Consider the following 16,951-nt stretch of genomic DNA (forward strand, 5'->3'; position numbering starts at 1 on the left):
AAAGCAACAGCTTCTGGCACCGGATTTTAAAAAGAAACTAAACTGCTTTCCAATTTACCTATTTTCTCCTGTCTTTAGCTAATCTCATTAACATGATAAGCAGTCTCCTGGGAACAAGTGAAACCTACCTTTGATAGTAAATATAAATTTTCAGGTAAAGTCTGCTTTTTCATCAGATCCTGTTTTAGTTAATTGCAGCATTCCTTTCAGATAAGTCTAGTTCCAAATAAAATAATTAAATCTGTAAACACTTGTTTAAAAACATGAGATGCCAGTCTGTATTTATCTGCATGATTCATTTTCTAATTTCCACATGAATTAAAACTGCCTCATACGACAGCAACTAGTAGAGTATATTCAAAATACTCCTGAACGCAAAATCCAGAAATATCCTCACCATTAAATCCAGTTTGTGATTAATTGCCAGGGCAGAGTGTTCCAGAGCCTTGAAGACAGATGCATAGCAATCACTTAGTTTTGTATACTTGCCAACGAGAGCTATGGAACACACCTTCAGCAACCTTTCATACCTGACAAAAACAAGTTTTTCAGTTATTACATCAATATTCACAAAGAAAACATTTTAACAGTGTCTTTAACTTCACAAAACATCTTCTAAAATCTCAAAACTGACAATGTTTTTAAACTCAGACCATTCACAGGTGTTGATCAGCAGCGTGCTACTGAACCCAGTCCAGTTTGGTGACTTCACAGCAGCTAAAACCCAAACTTGAATTAAAACACTTCTAGAAAAAGTAGCAGGAGTTAGAATACCTGTCAGCCATTTTCTTCCATTTCATTAGAAGATCACTTGGCTGGTCATCAATAGGCAAATTTAACCTCTGTTTAAAATACTTAATGATGCCTTGCTGCTCCAACAGGATTGGTACTCGATAAGTGGAAGAAACATCATGGATAAATATCACCTAACAAAAAAAAAAAGCATAACATAAAAGGCTTACCTAAATATTTTTCATAGGAAACACACTCTATTTTTTGTATACTACATGTGTTTTGTATTCTACATACATTGTAATTTTTTAATACTTCTCTTTTGAATGAGCAGGGCAGCACAGTCAGTACTTAAGGTTCCACTAAATCTACAAGGAAAAGGTTACCCAAGAGGTAAAACTGTGTGTCACTTCTTCATTGCACCACCACACAAAAAATAGCTTGTCAAGACATCAACACATCAGTTTTAATACAAACATCAGGCCCCACAAGCAGTCATGCTTGCTAACACTTCACTTTCCCTCTCTCACAAACTTGAAGAATATTAACCGGGAAAGAAAGAACACAAATGGAACCTAACAAAACAGACCCTCTTAGGTTGTTATAAAGTCTCCTAAAAGAATTTTCTTAGTGAATTAGGTTATGTAATTAATTAATAAGTATAGTCCATTCAAGGACCATTGAGTTAAGAACACATTTATAAACTGCGTCCAAGCTGCTGGCAGTTAAGCTCACTGTACTTGGCTTACATGAGACCATACAGTTCAGAATCCAGAGCGTAAGTGTTCTCTTCCCTGAGACACATGGGAAGGATACTCACTTAGTTATCCTGGAATTACTTCTGTTTATCACGTAAGTATGTATATATGCATGCTGCCCCACGCCTCTCTACGTGCCCATTCAACAGCAAAAAGAATAGGGTAACCACAGCCCTCCCACAGTAGGAATAAGGCTTATCCAACTGTTCTTCCAAACTTTGCAGCTACCATCCTAAGGATATAACATTAAGAAAGAATCACTAGCTGCTCTATGTTACAGCCATGCTGACTATGAAGAATGTTATAATCCTGAAACAGGCTGAAGACACTGCTTTTGTTTTGGTGGCACATACGTCAAAGCAAGGAGGAAGGACTCACTTGATAAAAGCAAATTAAAAAAAAACAAACGAATCCACTTAGAGGAAGTCTGTGGACAAAATAGCATGTGGTCTTCATGGACTAGTTATGACAATGCTGGAAACCATTTCCAGGCACACAAAAGACAAGAAAATCATCAGGAGTAGTCAGCATGGTTTCACCAAAGGGAGGTCATACTTGACCAACTAAACTTCTATGATGAAATGACTGGCCTGGCAGACAAGAGAAGAGCAGTAGATATTGTTTACCTGGACTTCAGGAAGGCTTTAAACGTTGTCTCCTGTAAGATCCTCATAGACAACCTGTTCATGTACGGGCAGGATGAGAAACAGCGAGGAAAACTGGCAGAATGGCCAGGCCCAGAGGGTGATGATCGCAAGCACAAAGTCTAGTTGAGAGCCTGTAACTAGTGGAGTATCCCAGGGGTCATTACTGGGTTCAATCCTGTTTAACATCTTCATTAATAATGTGGATGATGGGGCAGAGAATACCTTCAGCAAGTTTTCAGATGACACCCAAGTGGCAGGAGTGGCTGATACGCGAGAGGGTCATGCTGCCATCCTGCCAACAGGAGAAACAGGCTGAAAGGAACCTCATGAAGTTCAGCAAGGGGAAGTGCAAAGTCCTGCACCTGGGGAAGGAACAACTGTAGGCACCAATATACACTGGAGGCCACCCAGCTGGAAAGCAGTTTGGCAGAAAAGGAAATGAATGTCCTGGTGGACACCAAGTTGAAAATGAGACAACCAACAGTATCCTGGACTGCATTAGGAGGAGTGTTGCCAGCAGGTCAAGGGAGGTGATCCTCTCCCTCTACCTAGCACCAGTGAGGCCACACCTGGAGTACTGGATCCTGTTCTAGGTTCTCCAGTACAAGAGAGACACAGACATACTGGAAAACGTCCATGGCCCACAAAGGGCAATGAAGATGATCAAGGGACTTGGACATCTCTCCTATGAGGAAAGGCTGAGAGAGAGCTGGAAGCGTTTAACCTGGAGAACAGAAGGCTCAGGGATGGGTGTTGAAAATCTCATCAGTGTATAGAAACAGCAGAGAGAAGGGTGCAAAGAAGATGATGCCAGGCTCTCTTCAGTGGTGCCCAGTGACAGGACAAGAGGCATTGAGCGCAAACTGAAACACGGGAGGTTCCCTCTGAACATCAGGAACCGCTTTTTCACCATGAGGGCGACCAAGCCCTGGCACAGGTTGCCCAGGGAGGTTGTGGAGTCTCCATCTTTGGAAATATTCAAAAGCTGCCTGAATAACTGACCTGGGCAACTGGCTCTAGGTGGCCCTGCTTGAGCAAGGGAGTTGGACCAGATGATCTCCCTTCAAACCTTAACTACTCTGTGATTCTACAACAGCAAATAAATGGAAAAGGTGGACTGAAAAGATTGATCCCCTTGAGATTGTAAACCACCATTCTAGACACAAAAACTGTAGCTTCTTCTCTACTGCCATTGCACATAGCTCCAGGAAGACTGATGATGCCTCTAATCCTTCATTTCACAAGAAAACCAGTATCATTCTAGGGAATATATAGACATGTGGCCATCGTCTTCCAAAATACAGAAGTGGTTCATTAATTTTAGGACACACAAGGGACTTAAGAATGGCTTTACAGAATTCTGATGAATACAGTTACAAAAAGGAAATTAAAAATAAGGCTGCAACACAGTATGGTACCTAGCAGCACCCCAGTTCAGTCCACTGGATCTAGCTGCCTATATTACACAATATACACCTATATTACACAATGCAGTGCTGTGGATAGACATCTGAGCTACTCAGAAGCACAAGAAGAGTCCAGCACTCTGCTCGGGATCATATACTCAGCTTCTCATGAAAGCTGTTGACAGGTACAACTATTGAGCTTCTACTCTAAAAGGCATAACTTTGGAAAAAAAAACAAAAAAACAAACCCAAAACCAAAAAAACAGTGCCATGAAGACAGCTCCCTCCCTGCCAGGGAGGTCTGAGGGAAGACTCATGGGACTTTTAACCCAGTTAAACGGGTGTAATAACTGCAGTTGGAATGTCAGTATGTACATGCTTACACTTGGCCTGATACTGCCAGAAAAGCACACACCATTTTCAGTTGATTGAACTTCCAGTTGTCTCTCTCTGGCTGGAGAGGCACCACAAAGGTATTTCTGAAGGATTTTCCAGAAGCTAGCTCAAGGGTGTTGTCTTCCACAGATAGTAAGACAGAAGCAAGGCAGGGGGAAGCAGCAGCCATACTCCCCTCTACGTCCTCATCTGGAATCTTACTATAAAAAGCTTTTTCTTACACACTGCAGAGAGGTCAACATTGATACAAATCTGAAATATAGCATAACTGTTGGCATCTATTATCCCTTTAATATCATCCATTACATTGAGGAGTAAAATGCTCTCGCAAAAATATTAAAGAGCATTTGATTTATCAAAATTAGTATTTGAACTGCAATTAATCACAAAAACTATTACGGCCAAAATCACATGTGAATTATAAAAGGATATATTAACTACACAGTAGATGTTCTAAGCATGTTGAAGGACATGAATAGCCTATTACATATCATCACAGTAAGAGTGTTCATGTGGCTGTGATGATCTAGGGACATAAGCAAACCCCCTAGCTTTAACCACACTTTGTTCACCCATTATTATAACCACCTGAGATGATTTATGAACAATAACCAACCATAGATTGAAACTGCACTGTTTTCTCAACTATGTATAGCAATTAACCATGCACTCAAAATCTATTCCTTTTATTAATGTTAATGATTGTTTGACATAAAATTAGACATATAAACCCCCAACATTTTTAAAATGTTCTAGTGTACATTACAGCAAGATAAAAATTGTAAAAACAATTATATATTAATGAAACAGTCTGAAGTTGAAAACAGAAATGCAAAGAAATACTTGTATGCTTTCTCACATGTTTAAATAACGACAAATAAAATATTAAAGTACTGACCTGCTCAGGCTCCACATGGCAAAACATGGAAATCTTTTCCTTCACTGCCATTTCTATCGGTTTTGCACTTCTGCAGACAATCTGTCACAACAGAAGGAAAAAATCTTAAATATTTACTAGGCAAATCAACAGAAGATCCTCTATGCTGTTCACGGAGGGATTAACCTCCTTTGGAAGCACAGCAGAAACAAATGTGCCTTTTTTTCTCTTGCCCTCTTTTGGAGTGGTACAATGTATCAGAGTTCGCAAATATCTAGCAAGGCAGAAGTAAATCAGTCACCTGCCCATCCTGACCTACTTTTATTAATCTTTCTTTGGTGTTCTCTGTAATACTGCTTCCTTATGCTCTCCTTTGTTGTAGCTGCCATTGTAATACTCTTTACCGAAAGTCTAGCAGCTCTGTAAGTATGAATAATGTGATGAACCAAAAGAAATATTGTGATCTTATCAGCTAAATTTAGAGCAGTAACACTTAGCTTATATACGTGTTTGCTTCTATTTCAGTACTTCAGCACCTTTTTGTAATTCATAATTTGCACATCACGATAAAAAGAGTCTGAAGATGAGAAAACTATTTTATAATTTTATGGGTTTTTTTGGTTTTTTTCCTGGTGCAATTATTCTGCTATTATTTTGCTGATACATGTAAAACTTGGGAATTTTGGAAAATACTGGTAATTTTTACCAATAAAGAAAATAAGCACATGTTTTGGTGTTTGTAGAAAGGGTTTTTTTGCATTATGTCACTTATGATTTTTTGCATTACGTAAATTATGATCACCTTGCTAGAATGCAGCTTAGCTACACTGATATTGATGACGACTTATTAACTTCCCTTACCCTTGCAAGAAATTCTAGAAACAGAAAAAGAACGCCAAGTATAAGGGAAAATTAGTGCATATTCTAATAATCAAAAAAGAATCATGAAACAATTTGTACATGCTATTCAATTAAGCCCAACATACATAAAAATTGGGCACTGTCTGAAGACATAATTCATAAACCTTGACAGTATAAGCACATGATTAAATCCACTCTGAAATCTATCATCCATCTCGCTGAGACAAATTTAAAGTTAAGAGTCACAGAAATCAAAAACATCAGAATCAGCATGAAAATGCGAAACTACAGTAACAGTGGCAGAGATGCATCTCAAAGAAACATAATACAAAGAAGATGAGGAACAATTCAATTGAATAGGGCAGCACTGACAAGAGTATAATCAGTTTTCAAAATGCTGTAACAGAGCCCATTAAATCTGCAGATATAGTGTATTCGTTAAGAGCTTAGAACACCACACGGAGAACAGAAAAGCTCCTAACACATACACAGCTGAGACTGGCCCAGCACGCCACCTCGGGGAAGCCTGGGACCAGACAGCGAGGCAGCAGGTGTTAAGGACCAGTCGAGCCAAGTTTAGATCAGGCAGCCTGGCAGCACAGCTTAGGAAGGAAGCCCTCCTGACTGCTGTTCTAGGAGCTTCCCCATGTGTTGTCTTGGCCTTGGGCCCCTGCCCAAGACAGCAATCATTTAAAGATTCTCTTGAAGCAGCGCCCAAGCAACTTTACAACAGCGCCAAGAGGCTTCGCTCAGAGTGTAATCCCTCTGTGCTCTAGTGGTCAACAGCAGCAGTTTGAAAAAAAACAAAACAAAACAAAACAAAACAAAACAAAAGGAAAGAAAAAGTACTGCTTCTGGCAGTCCCAGAACTGCCCAAGGCAAGAACTCAAGATGTGAGAAAGTGACTACATTAGTCCATTTTCTTTTTACTACTTACACTTACACACACACATACACTTACTTAACAGGCTTTTAAAAATTAATTTTGGGATTAAAAAAGAAAAAAAAAAAGAAGTCAGGCACTAGCAATTATCTTAAAGGCCTTCAAAAATCACATGCAACTTTCAATATGCAATTAGCACCTCAAGAGGGATTTTGAAATTTAGGCCCTGAAGCTTGGAATATAGAGCAGCATCGCATTAACAAAAGTCTTTCTCTCCAAAAGCTGACTACAATTAACAGGTCACAAGAATCTGAAGCAACGTAACACATCCTTCACATATCCTATTTATGAAACCATTGTTTTTGCAGTTTTAAACGTGCTTTTTGATAAATGTAAAATGCAAGAGTTCAAAAAAAATCAGAAAGAAGCACAACATATGATTTAGTTGTGTAATTGTCCTCTTAAGAATCATTTTCCTTTTTGAGGATATAAATACTACACAGAAGCAGTGACTACTCTCACTACTCTTTCATTTCTGAGAAGGGTTAGGAAACTTTTTCTCCCAGTGGACTTTATGCAACTGTAAGCTGCTCAACAATTTCCAGAAACAACTATGGAAAATATTCTTTGACTTAACAAGCAGCCTCACACGAAAGAGCAAAATCGTCCTTTTCTGTTCCTGAAGCATACCTAGAAACACAGTGTGTTTCCAGCTGCACTAGCTGCAGCTCAGGAAGATATGAAGCATAAATTTGAACTGGGGCTGTACTGACATTTGAAGCTGTGCTCCCCTGGCTTCACTGCTGTCAACACTTGACCAAGCAGGTTAACATCTCCAATGGCAGACAGGTATCACAACAGGGAGCTGCAATCTACTTGTCTCCCCTCTGCTCCCAAGAAGAAATGCCAGGGAGGCAAACAGTGCATCCACATAATAAGCACATGCTCATTTCCAGAGCACTAGGGAGAGAGAATGGCAGGAGTTGAGCATTTGTCATCGTTTGCCAACTGGCACAAGGTGAAACTTGCTGGCTTTAGGTTCGCTATACTACACAGTGCAAGTCCAACACAAGAAAGACATTGAGGAAGCTCCCTTTGAAGATTCACCCACATATTCCAAACAGGCATATTTTTAAAAGCTGTACTTCAAAGGTAGGATTGCTTCTTCTTAATCATGCATAAAAAGAAATTTGTGAGAGAATATTAGAAGCCAGCAGCATTCTAGGTCTTCCCACAAAGTGAACTGAGACTTTATTTTTAGCAGTGCAGAATGATTTTTTCTGCAAAGATCCCTTTAGAAGAAGAACATAGCTACAGTCCCAAGATATTGCAAGGAGTCAGTCGAATTAAGTAAACTTGGAGTAAGTTTGAGTAATTTGATTTCCCGTGACTTTAGTGAAGCAGTGCTGCATACATGTTGCATATCTTCTAAATTTCTTGACTCTTATGGGAGACTAAGGCTTACACTTTGGACACAGGTTATGCAAGGATGCTAGTAGATGACCTATAAATAAAAATCTGCATTTACTGACTCACCAAATCTGGAGACAAGCCTAGACCCCTCAGTGCTCGAACACTGTTCTGTGTTGGTTTTGTCTTCTGTTCACCAGTGGCATTAGGCTGCAAAGACATATTTTGAAAGCTCAAATAGCAATTAACATCTACCAACAGAGCAGTTACAGGTTAAAAGAGAAAACTCATTGCAAGTAATAATATTTGCAGGAAGTAAGCACATCCAAAGAGACACAATACACCAGAAACAGAAATGGCACCACTGTTATTACCTATATAAGAAATTCTGTGAAGAAACCACACAGCCCTAACTCAGGTCAGGTTTATTTTATTTTTTCTTACAGAGGTAAAGTTTCAATATCATTGACTCAGGTGGGAGAAGAATAATATTCCAAAAGTTGGATATTCCTCATAAGTGGAGAATGTCCAACATACCACAAAGCCTTCAGTGACTGTCCTTGGAAATAATCAGCAGTAGTAAATAATTCTGTTCTCAAATACACAGAATCAATCCCACCGATTGCTGATCAATCTTCTAATCCATGGCTGCACTGGTTAATAATTCTCTTTTTATCTATACAAGGTGCAATCATATGATCGTTACCAACCTCTGCTTACCAAAATCTCCCCAACGAATACTTACCTCTTAAAATAATACGAAAACCTATTTGTGAAGTAAAATCTAGAGTCTGAATGGACAAATACTTTTAGCCCTGTACAATAAGTTGGTACTGACGGGAAGACCATTGTACATCGAGGAGTTAGTGATCCACATCAGCGTTCAGCTGAGGAAGCCCAGGCCTGTGCTGCACAAATCCCTTGGCTGGGCGCAGGACAAATCCAAACGGCAGTGCCCACTCGGGACCTGCCATTGCAGCACTTGGGTGGCCTTGCCTTTATCTAGCGATGCAGTGAAAAGTTCTCATGACAAAATCCTTTCCATCTGACAGCGAAAATGATACAGTTCTTTCCTTGCAGTAAAATTATTTATTAGCTTAAATGACCGAAAAGGGAGACTGCTGTACGGATGTGGTTTGCCCAGCGTGCTGTGCCAGGGCCATTCAATGCCACACCACCTGGGGCTCCCGCCACCTAGAGGGACGTAAGGTCATTTATACCGTTCTCTCCTTACATTGTTAGCGCTAACAAATGGAATTTTAAAAAATACCTTAGAGAGTCTTGAGTGACTTTCTTACTGGGTTCATAATGTACCAGCACCTTCCAGTGCAAAGCACAACTCTATTTAGCCTTCTAGATAAATTAGTGTTGATAAGGGATTTTTTTTGTAACTTTCAACACTATAACGGATTCTCACAATAATAAAGTAATTATCAAGGCCTTTATTTAGCCCAGTCTGGCTGGGTTTCATCCCTCTGTCTCTAAAGCCCTCCAGCATGAAAGGGTTAATGGGAGACGTAAACAAATATAAAGCCCAATACAGAGTAAAATCTATCTTATTGATTTTAATAACTTACCTGTGGTACGAGACTAACATGGATATTACAGAAGTTCTCTCTTTTTGCTTTGAACTGAAACTGTCTAAACGCTTCAATAAATGGCATTCCTTCAATATCTCCAATGGTTCCACCCAGCTGAAAAAGAAAGCTTGGATATGTCAGAGTGGCAGAAAGCAAAAACAAAAGAAAAAAATAAAGTGTACCTCTATATACTCAACAAGTTTTCTGAAATGTTTATCTTAAAAAAAACCTGACAATTGAAATTTGCAGGCATACTCTGCAAAGAACCCTCATCTGTTCTGCGCATTTTGTTTCCAGTGGAAAATATAAAACAATTTTCCAGTTTTGTTATATTCACTTTACACCAAAGACATAAGCTTTCCATGGGAAGGTGTGTGGTGCTACTGAATAATGTGCTTTCACACTATCTTCAAAGTGGTGAAAAAGTAATCAATAGTTAAGCTGATGTGAAGGTTTTTGTACAGAAAAATTTTATTTTCCTGTCTGTCAGATTAATCAACAGTTGTGACCAACAAGATACAGACATCTAGCAATACTATCATAGCTTTCCAACATCAATAAATGCCATATGGACAACATGAAACAGTATTTCACATTATAAAAGCCTTATAAAATATTTATTACCAAACCAAAACCCAAGACTAAGTCCATGATAAAACTTGTTTACAAAGACAGAAATTAGATGTCTTTTAAAGACACAAAGAGCTGTAGCAGACTAAGCACTGAATAAACCAGTGTTTAGCACATAAATCTGATGAACGAGTTGTATTTCATAATGATCTTTCTACGCCACCAAGTGGCTTTTGACAGAATTGCATATTTATGTTCACACAGCACTGGAAAAACTTCTACTGACTCTATCTCCCTCGGGATTTTGCCATAGAAAAACATTACAATTATCCATAAAGTCCTGAAGAAAAATACTTTTACCAGGCTGGATCTATAACAAAAAAATAAAATAAAAAAAAAAAAAACAACAAACCAACCAACCCTTATACGGAGGAAACAGAAAATTAAGTTTGAGGTTAAAGAACTGACAATCCCACCACATTAATATATTTCTGCAACTTCTGCATTTACTGTTTTTACATTTGTTTTAAATGAAATGTTTGACTTTTACTGTGCACATCATAAAAAAGGTCTATAGCTGTACCAATAAGTATATTTTAATAAAGGCAGATTCTTCTGCATAAGAAATGCTGAGCAATTCTGTGACCTGGGACACAAGGTTTATCACGCTATTGATTACGGTGGTCGCTTCTGGCATTAAATCTATAACATACTTTTCTTTCAAATTCTCAGGTATAATATTTTTCTGTATTTTCCACTGTAACAGTAATACTAGTAATTACTGACTGCCTTTCCTCCAGTTGTCTCAACACCCTACTAAGGATGGGTAATACTCATTATTTCCATTGCACAGAACATCAGCAGGTTAAGTGATTAATAAAGTTGCCTCCAAAGATCTTAAAAATAACACCAGAAAGTGGGAAAGTAACTTATACAGTGTTTAAATACATTCCTTTAAACATAACCGTGAGCAACATGATGGCCATTGGAAGCCATATGGAAAGCTAGAATGTTACAGGCTCTCCTACTGACCACAGGTGATTTCAAGTTTTCTCAATATTATTAACAGTATAATGCTTCAGTCAAATAGAATGGAATAGATACTTCACATTATAGCAACTGGCTGCTTTAATTTTATAAACTGTTAAGCAGCTCAGTTTCAGCAGTATTCTAGAAGGAATTTAGCCAAGAAGCTGTAGGGATAATGATGCCTATCATTCTCAGAACAAGAACAAAATAAAACATGTCTTTGCATTGCTGGTCTCCATAAAACTTCAGTCTGACCTCTTACAGTAAGTAGCAAAGAGAAAGCAAGCTAGTTCTTTGTGTTCACTGCGGATATATATCCTAAAAGGTTCCATACTTGCCTCAATTACGCAAATTTGGGGCTCTCTTCTGTCATCATCCACCGGAACTTTTGCCTGATTCATTACCCATTCCTGAACTGCATCAGTGATGTGTGGAACAACTACAAGACAAAGCCAAAGAAGGCAAGCATATCTTACTTTAGGCCCATATACCAGTTTTTGCATGCTAAAGAGGGAAAACAAGCAGAAAGTCAAAAGGAGACTACTAGCTCCTTTTCTATTCCTCCTTTCCTTGAACCCAGAAGCCCAATATTACAAGAATATGCCTGTATCTCGTGGGAAGGAGAAAGGAATAAGATGATGCAGCAAGGAACAGCTTGTTCTAGCTGATCACTCTTTTGTGAAGACTGAATGGACTAGTATCCCACAGAATTGAAAATATCACCTTGAACGGTTTTTCCCAGGTAATCACCATGTCTTTCTTTATTAATGACATGCTGATATATCTTTCCAGTGGTGATGTTGTTATCTTTGTAGAGATTGATGTCCAAAAATCTCTCATAATTTCCCAAATCTAAGTCAACTTCTCCACCATCATTCAATACAAAAACTTCACCTGAAAAAAGAAAGTGAAAACAGACAGAAAAGCAATAAAATAATCAGAAATTGTTAAACAGCAGAAATACCAAAAACTTATCTTAATATCAAAGAAATGTTTTTTAAAATTATATATCACGACATATCAATAAAGCATATGCTTCAACTCAATCTGTGTTGTCACTCTGAGTGACTTAATATCCAAGTCACGACTTTTACATCGAATGCCTATCCCTCAATCACATATAGTTTTGCAAATAAATTTAAGTTATATTGCCAAAATATTTAAGTGACTTAAAAATATTTAACCAGCATTTCAACAGCATGATTCAATCCTTGATTGGAAGAAAACAATCTCCAGGAATCATAAATCAGCAAAAAATAAAATACTTATTTGCATGTGGCAGTCAAAAACTGTGCTTATATGAGCATTAATTCTTATGCATGTTCAGAGTGTTTCACTATAAATTCACGTTGTTTGGATCTTAATGATTAAGACTTGGATCAGGAGTAAAGTTATGATGAACATAAATGCTTTTTCAAAAGTGATCACTGTTTCTTATCCGGTTGTTTCATCTTGTATATTTGGTTGACTGTCCACAGCAAGGGTTATTCCTGACCCTGAAAAATCTAGTGAAAATATCCTTCAGGTTCAGACTTTTCTTAGACCTCTAAAGAGTCTCTAAATTCTGAATCTAGTCAACTTCTGAAAGAACTAAAGTTGCTAGATCTTGAGGTGTGGCTGGAAAGCTCTTCAGAAGAATCATAAAGTATTTTGCCATGACCCAATGAATCAATGGCTAAACAAGTTATAGGACTTAATGTACAAGGAAAAAAAAAAAAAAAAAGCAATCCAGCTGAAGGTTTAGTGTGGACTACAGAAATATGATGTGGACAACAGTCTGCTTCAATTAACAGTTTAATGAAAACACCACAATGTATACAACAGAGTGGAAGATTTATGCCTGATCCTGTGAGGCAATGAGTACCTCCTCTGTAGTAAGTTATCATCTAAGGCAACAGATACAGAGTGCAATCAACATTTCTCATAAGCAGGCCCTTGAAGAATGAAAAAAAAATCTTTAAAAATCCCTCTTTTTTAGTTAACCGGAAATCACCAAATAAAAATCCTTTGGCTCAACCATATTTCTCCCAAAGTGTTAACAAAAGAGGCTTGCCACTCTGGCTTGTGTAAAGTCCTCCTTAGTACCCAGCAAGCCAGTGTTTCTTCACAAGCAAGGAAACTCTTAAGTGAACAGAGGGAGAAAAAACCCCACGTGTTGGTATTACATGCCATGGTATCCCCTCTCCCTTGTACCTGATCCAGGGGAGCAATTCATTCTCACAACCTCAAGTCACCACAATAGTTTTACCACCAAAGGTTACCACCTCCACTTAAAAAGAAAAGTAGTCTTCTTTCAGTCAGGAGATAAACACGTTTATCTGCAGTTCCAAAAATTTCAGTCTGGACTAAAAGTAAGCAGACAAAGTCCGACAAATAAAAAAAAAAAAAAATAGAAATATCTATTGCCTGAAGGTACTTTGGAACTTTGAAAACCATTGTTTTCAATAAATGTACAAGTAACAAGACAGACAGCTGAAGGAACATTCAAAATTATAAATGCATTTCAGACTGTCTTGCAGCTTATCAGCAATGTAGTCAACAGAACCGACATAGCTCAGAGAACTAACCAACCAAACTAAGCATCTACTTTAAAATGGAATCACTAGTTAGCTTTCTAAGCTTCAATAATGGTTTTGACTAGATCCTTATTGTCTAAAATGGGAACTTAATCTAATTCTTATGAAGACACGCTAGAGGCACTGACAACTAACATCCAGGTAACAGCACTCACAAGCAACCACCAAGGAGTTGTTTCAAAAAAAGTTTTACAGTACTATTCCTTTTTTAAAAAAAAATCAAGTTGAACTGAAGGTAGCATTGACTGAACAAGGCCTAGAGCTAGGATTTTCCCAACAAAGTGGTACTTTATATGAAGGAAGCATCTATTCATAAAAGTATCTTCACCAAATGGGCTTCTCCTCTCCTCAATCAGAGCAGACAATGCCCTTGAGAACACAAAGTAAGGAGCAAACATGCATTGCCAAAAACACTATAAAATGACTAATAACTACCACATTACTGTTTTTTAAAAAACAAACAAAACAAACCAAAAACCCCAACACATTACTGTGAATATAATTATTTATGCAAAAGGGAACAGCACTGCCCTTCATACCATGTTCATATGGTGAAAATGTTCCAGCATCTATGTTTATGTAAGGATCAATTTTGATTGCAGTGACACGTAGACCACATGACTTCAGTATGGTGCCAATGCTGCTTGCAATGATCCCTTTGCCAATGCCTGAGATGACACCACCGGTTACCAGGATGTACTTCATCGGAAAACCAGCACAAGCACACTGATCTTCAGCTGGAAATCTACAATGACAGAGATATACATCTGATGAATGCAAATTTATGCCAGGAAAGAATACAGCCTCAGTATGCAAATAATCTAAGCTGAAACAACCTTCAAAAACAGAAAACAAAATCGCCATTTTGGAATCTGGGAGTAGGATTCCTCTCTCCCAGCTTATACACTGATACGTAAGCTAAGCGCCTAAGCCTACTCCGCAGTCAGTGGAAAAACAGATACCGTTTTGATATGCCGCCCTGTGGAAATGCCAGAGGTACAGTTCATCCAGCCTATTCCTCTCCTGTAACAGGAAAAGCCAGCTAACTTTTAGAACCACAAGATAGACAAGATGAATCTCACCCTGGATTCTTTCAAAATTACAGATGTTAATCATTTCAGATGTGTTTTGAGAAGCTAGCTCAAAGATTGTTCCTTGCTACATTAGCCAGAACACTCACATTCTCCACCCAGTAGCTTTACCTTTAAAAATAGTAGCTGTAGCTTCAAATATTTATCAAAATCAGAATGTTATACCATCCACTCCATTTTTCAGCAGCTTTCACTTCTCCAACTCACAGTATATCAAGTATTTCAACAAAAGTCTTACAATGTCCTACAGATCAACAGAACATGATACCAGAAAAGAAAACCTGAACCAAAACATCCATATTTATACTACAGTATATTACCGATCAATAGTCTCGAGTTCTTTCTTCACATACCTACCCATTCTCCCTCTCCAGGTAATTACTGTGAGAGAAAACATCAGAAAAAGAATCACCTAGCATCTCTGGACAATGAGGCCAGTTAAGAGTTGATGCTGTTCTAGAAAACAACATTGTATCTGTTTAAAGTTTCAGATTTAGAGAAACACTTGATGCTATGACACATATTAGCATAATGCATTCAGAATAGAACCCTGAGCAGAGCAGCTCTGAGAGCTATGGCATGTGGCCTTCAACATGGCCAACTCGTCAGTTTCTGCTTCCCGGTCTAGACCACAAAATAAATGATTCTTCACAAGACTAAGTGCTCACAAACACTATATCCTGAAGACATAAATACAGTATTTAATGCATATTGTGGTTCTGAAGCCTTGATCAGATACACCATCATATTTCACAATGCTCTACAATACTAATAGCATGAACAACAATGGCTATTCAGATACAGAAACTGCCTCTCTTGAAAATGTCATTGTTTGTAAGCAGCCTGGATAATTAAAACTGAAAAAAAAAGGACCTGCTATGAACTAAGAGATTCAAATATCATACTAGGCAAATCATATGATTGGGTGGGGGAAATAATCTAATAGATGCTAATATACCCATGCCACCTTGGACTGTGCGAGTATGAATGGTGAGGGATCCAGAACTATTAAAACAGACAATGAGGAGACACTCCCATGCCCTAAAACCTGATAATTACTATCCCAATTAAAAATTCTTCTGAAACAGAATGATGTTGTGTGTATCTCATCCATAATTGCATTCACATTACGTTCAGGCAGTTGTGGAGGCTAATCATTGGAATAATTTTTGAACAATGACAGTGCGGCTCACCACAGAGCAAAAATTCCAGGGTGAAGAAAATCTTTCCTTAACTACCTAATTCATTCAAAACAACATGCAACAGCACATGATCTAAACGCGCTCAGGATAAATCAAAGCAATACGGTTCTTCAAACACTGGCAATAAGCAGCAGCTGGTGGACAAACGTGGCTCTTCCTCTTACTATACTGCAGTAACATAAATAAGGCCTGGATCTTCAGGAGACAGAATTCAAGAATGTAATGATGCTTGTTATCAACGCTCTTATGATTGATAATAGGAACTACTAAACTATTATTCCTTGGTCAATATAGACAAAAGGAAGACCACAATGAGCAAAAGTATTTATATCGGGAGAAAAGGACAATTGGGAATTAACTTTTCCCTGCTATTTAATTTTAACATGTAAATATTTTTTTAATAGCATAGATTTTAAGATTTGGAGCCTACCTCCTCCGTTTCAGACTCCTCCTTCATAAATTAGCTAATGTAGTTGTCAACATTAACATTTCACAATGAACTAAGCCATGTTCAAAGGGGAGGGGGGGATTAATTCCACAGGTATAAATCTTGAATACGTGCCACTTCAAAACTTTCAAAGCCTGTCACCTTGCTTACAGCAATCAAAATGAAAATCTCGCTGTGATTTTAGCAAGAATAGCAATTTCTCAGCAGCTTAAGTGTTTACTTGCAATAGAAACCAAACAACTCCAGGTGGCTTGGGCAGTGACTTGTGAGAAGGAAACAAGGGAGGGAAAGCAAAAAAAAAAAAGTAAAAAAGAGGCTACTGGAAGCAAACATTTTGCTGGGAACTGGAAATCGGCGCAAGCCGAGAGGAACACGAATTACTCCGTTTAGTCGCACCAACAAGAGCTGGCTCTCTTCAGCAGGGATTTCGGAGCCCTCCACCCCAAAAGCCCTGCACTCCGGCCAGCGGCCGGCGGCAGCCGAGC

At 38.3% G+C, this 16,951-nt stretch overlaps 2 protein-coding genes across 2 annotated transcripts in view; one reads left to right on the forward strand and one right to left on the reverse strand.

The window, feature by feature from the left end:
• CTPS2 (CTP synthase 2) overlaps positions 1 to 14,464 on the reverse strand; it is a 73,895-nt gene extending 59,431 nt beyond the window's left edge. Inside the window, exons 1-8 of the mRNA XM_009884674.1 lie at positions 14,265 to 14,464; positions 11,873 to 12,043; positions 11,488 to 11,588; positions 9,548 to 9,664; positions 8,097 to 8,180; positions 4,838 to 4,918; positions 775 to 926; positions 398 to 530 (exon numbers count right to left, since the gene is read on the reverse strand). Of these exons, the coding sequence (XP_009882976.1) occupies positions 398 to 530; positions 775 to 926; positions 4,838 to 4,918; positions 8,097 to 8,180; positions 9,548 to 9,664; positions 11,488 to 11,588; positions 11,873 to 12,043; positions 14,265 to 14,430 (1,005 nt within the window). The 5' untranslated portion in view covers positions 14,431 to 14,464. The remainder of the gene's footprint in view (positions 1 to 397; positions 531 to 774; positions 927 to 4,837; positions 4,919 to 8,096; positions 8,181 to 9,547; positions 9,665 to 11,487; positions 11,589 to 11,872; positions 12,044 to 14,264) is intronic.
• Positions 14,465 to 14,696: 232 nt separating this feature from the next.
• Positions 14,697 to 16,951, forward strand: part of SYAP1 (synapse associated protein 1) — a 24,892-nt gene continuing 22,637 nt past the window's right edge. The window contains exon 1 of the mRNA XM_009884769.1: positions 14,697 to 14,721. Coding sequence (XP_009883071.1) covers positions 14,697 to 14,721 — 25 coding nt within the window. The remainder of the gene's footprint in view (positions 14,722 to 16,951) is intronic.

This window comes from Charadrius vociferus, unplaced genomic scaffold (assembly GCF_000708025.1).
Source record: "Charadrius vociferus isolate BGI_N301 unplaced genomic scaffold, ASM70802v2 scaffold200, whole genome shotgun sequence".
Taxonomy (NCBI): domain Eukaryota; kingdom Metazoa; phylum Chordata; class Aves; order Charadriiformes; family Charadriidae; genus Charadrius; species Charadrius vociferus.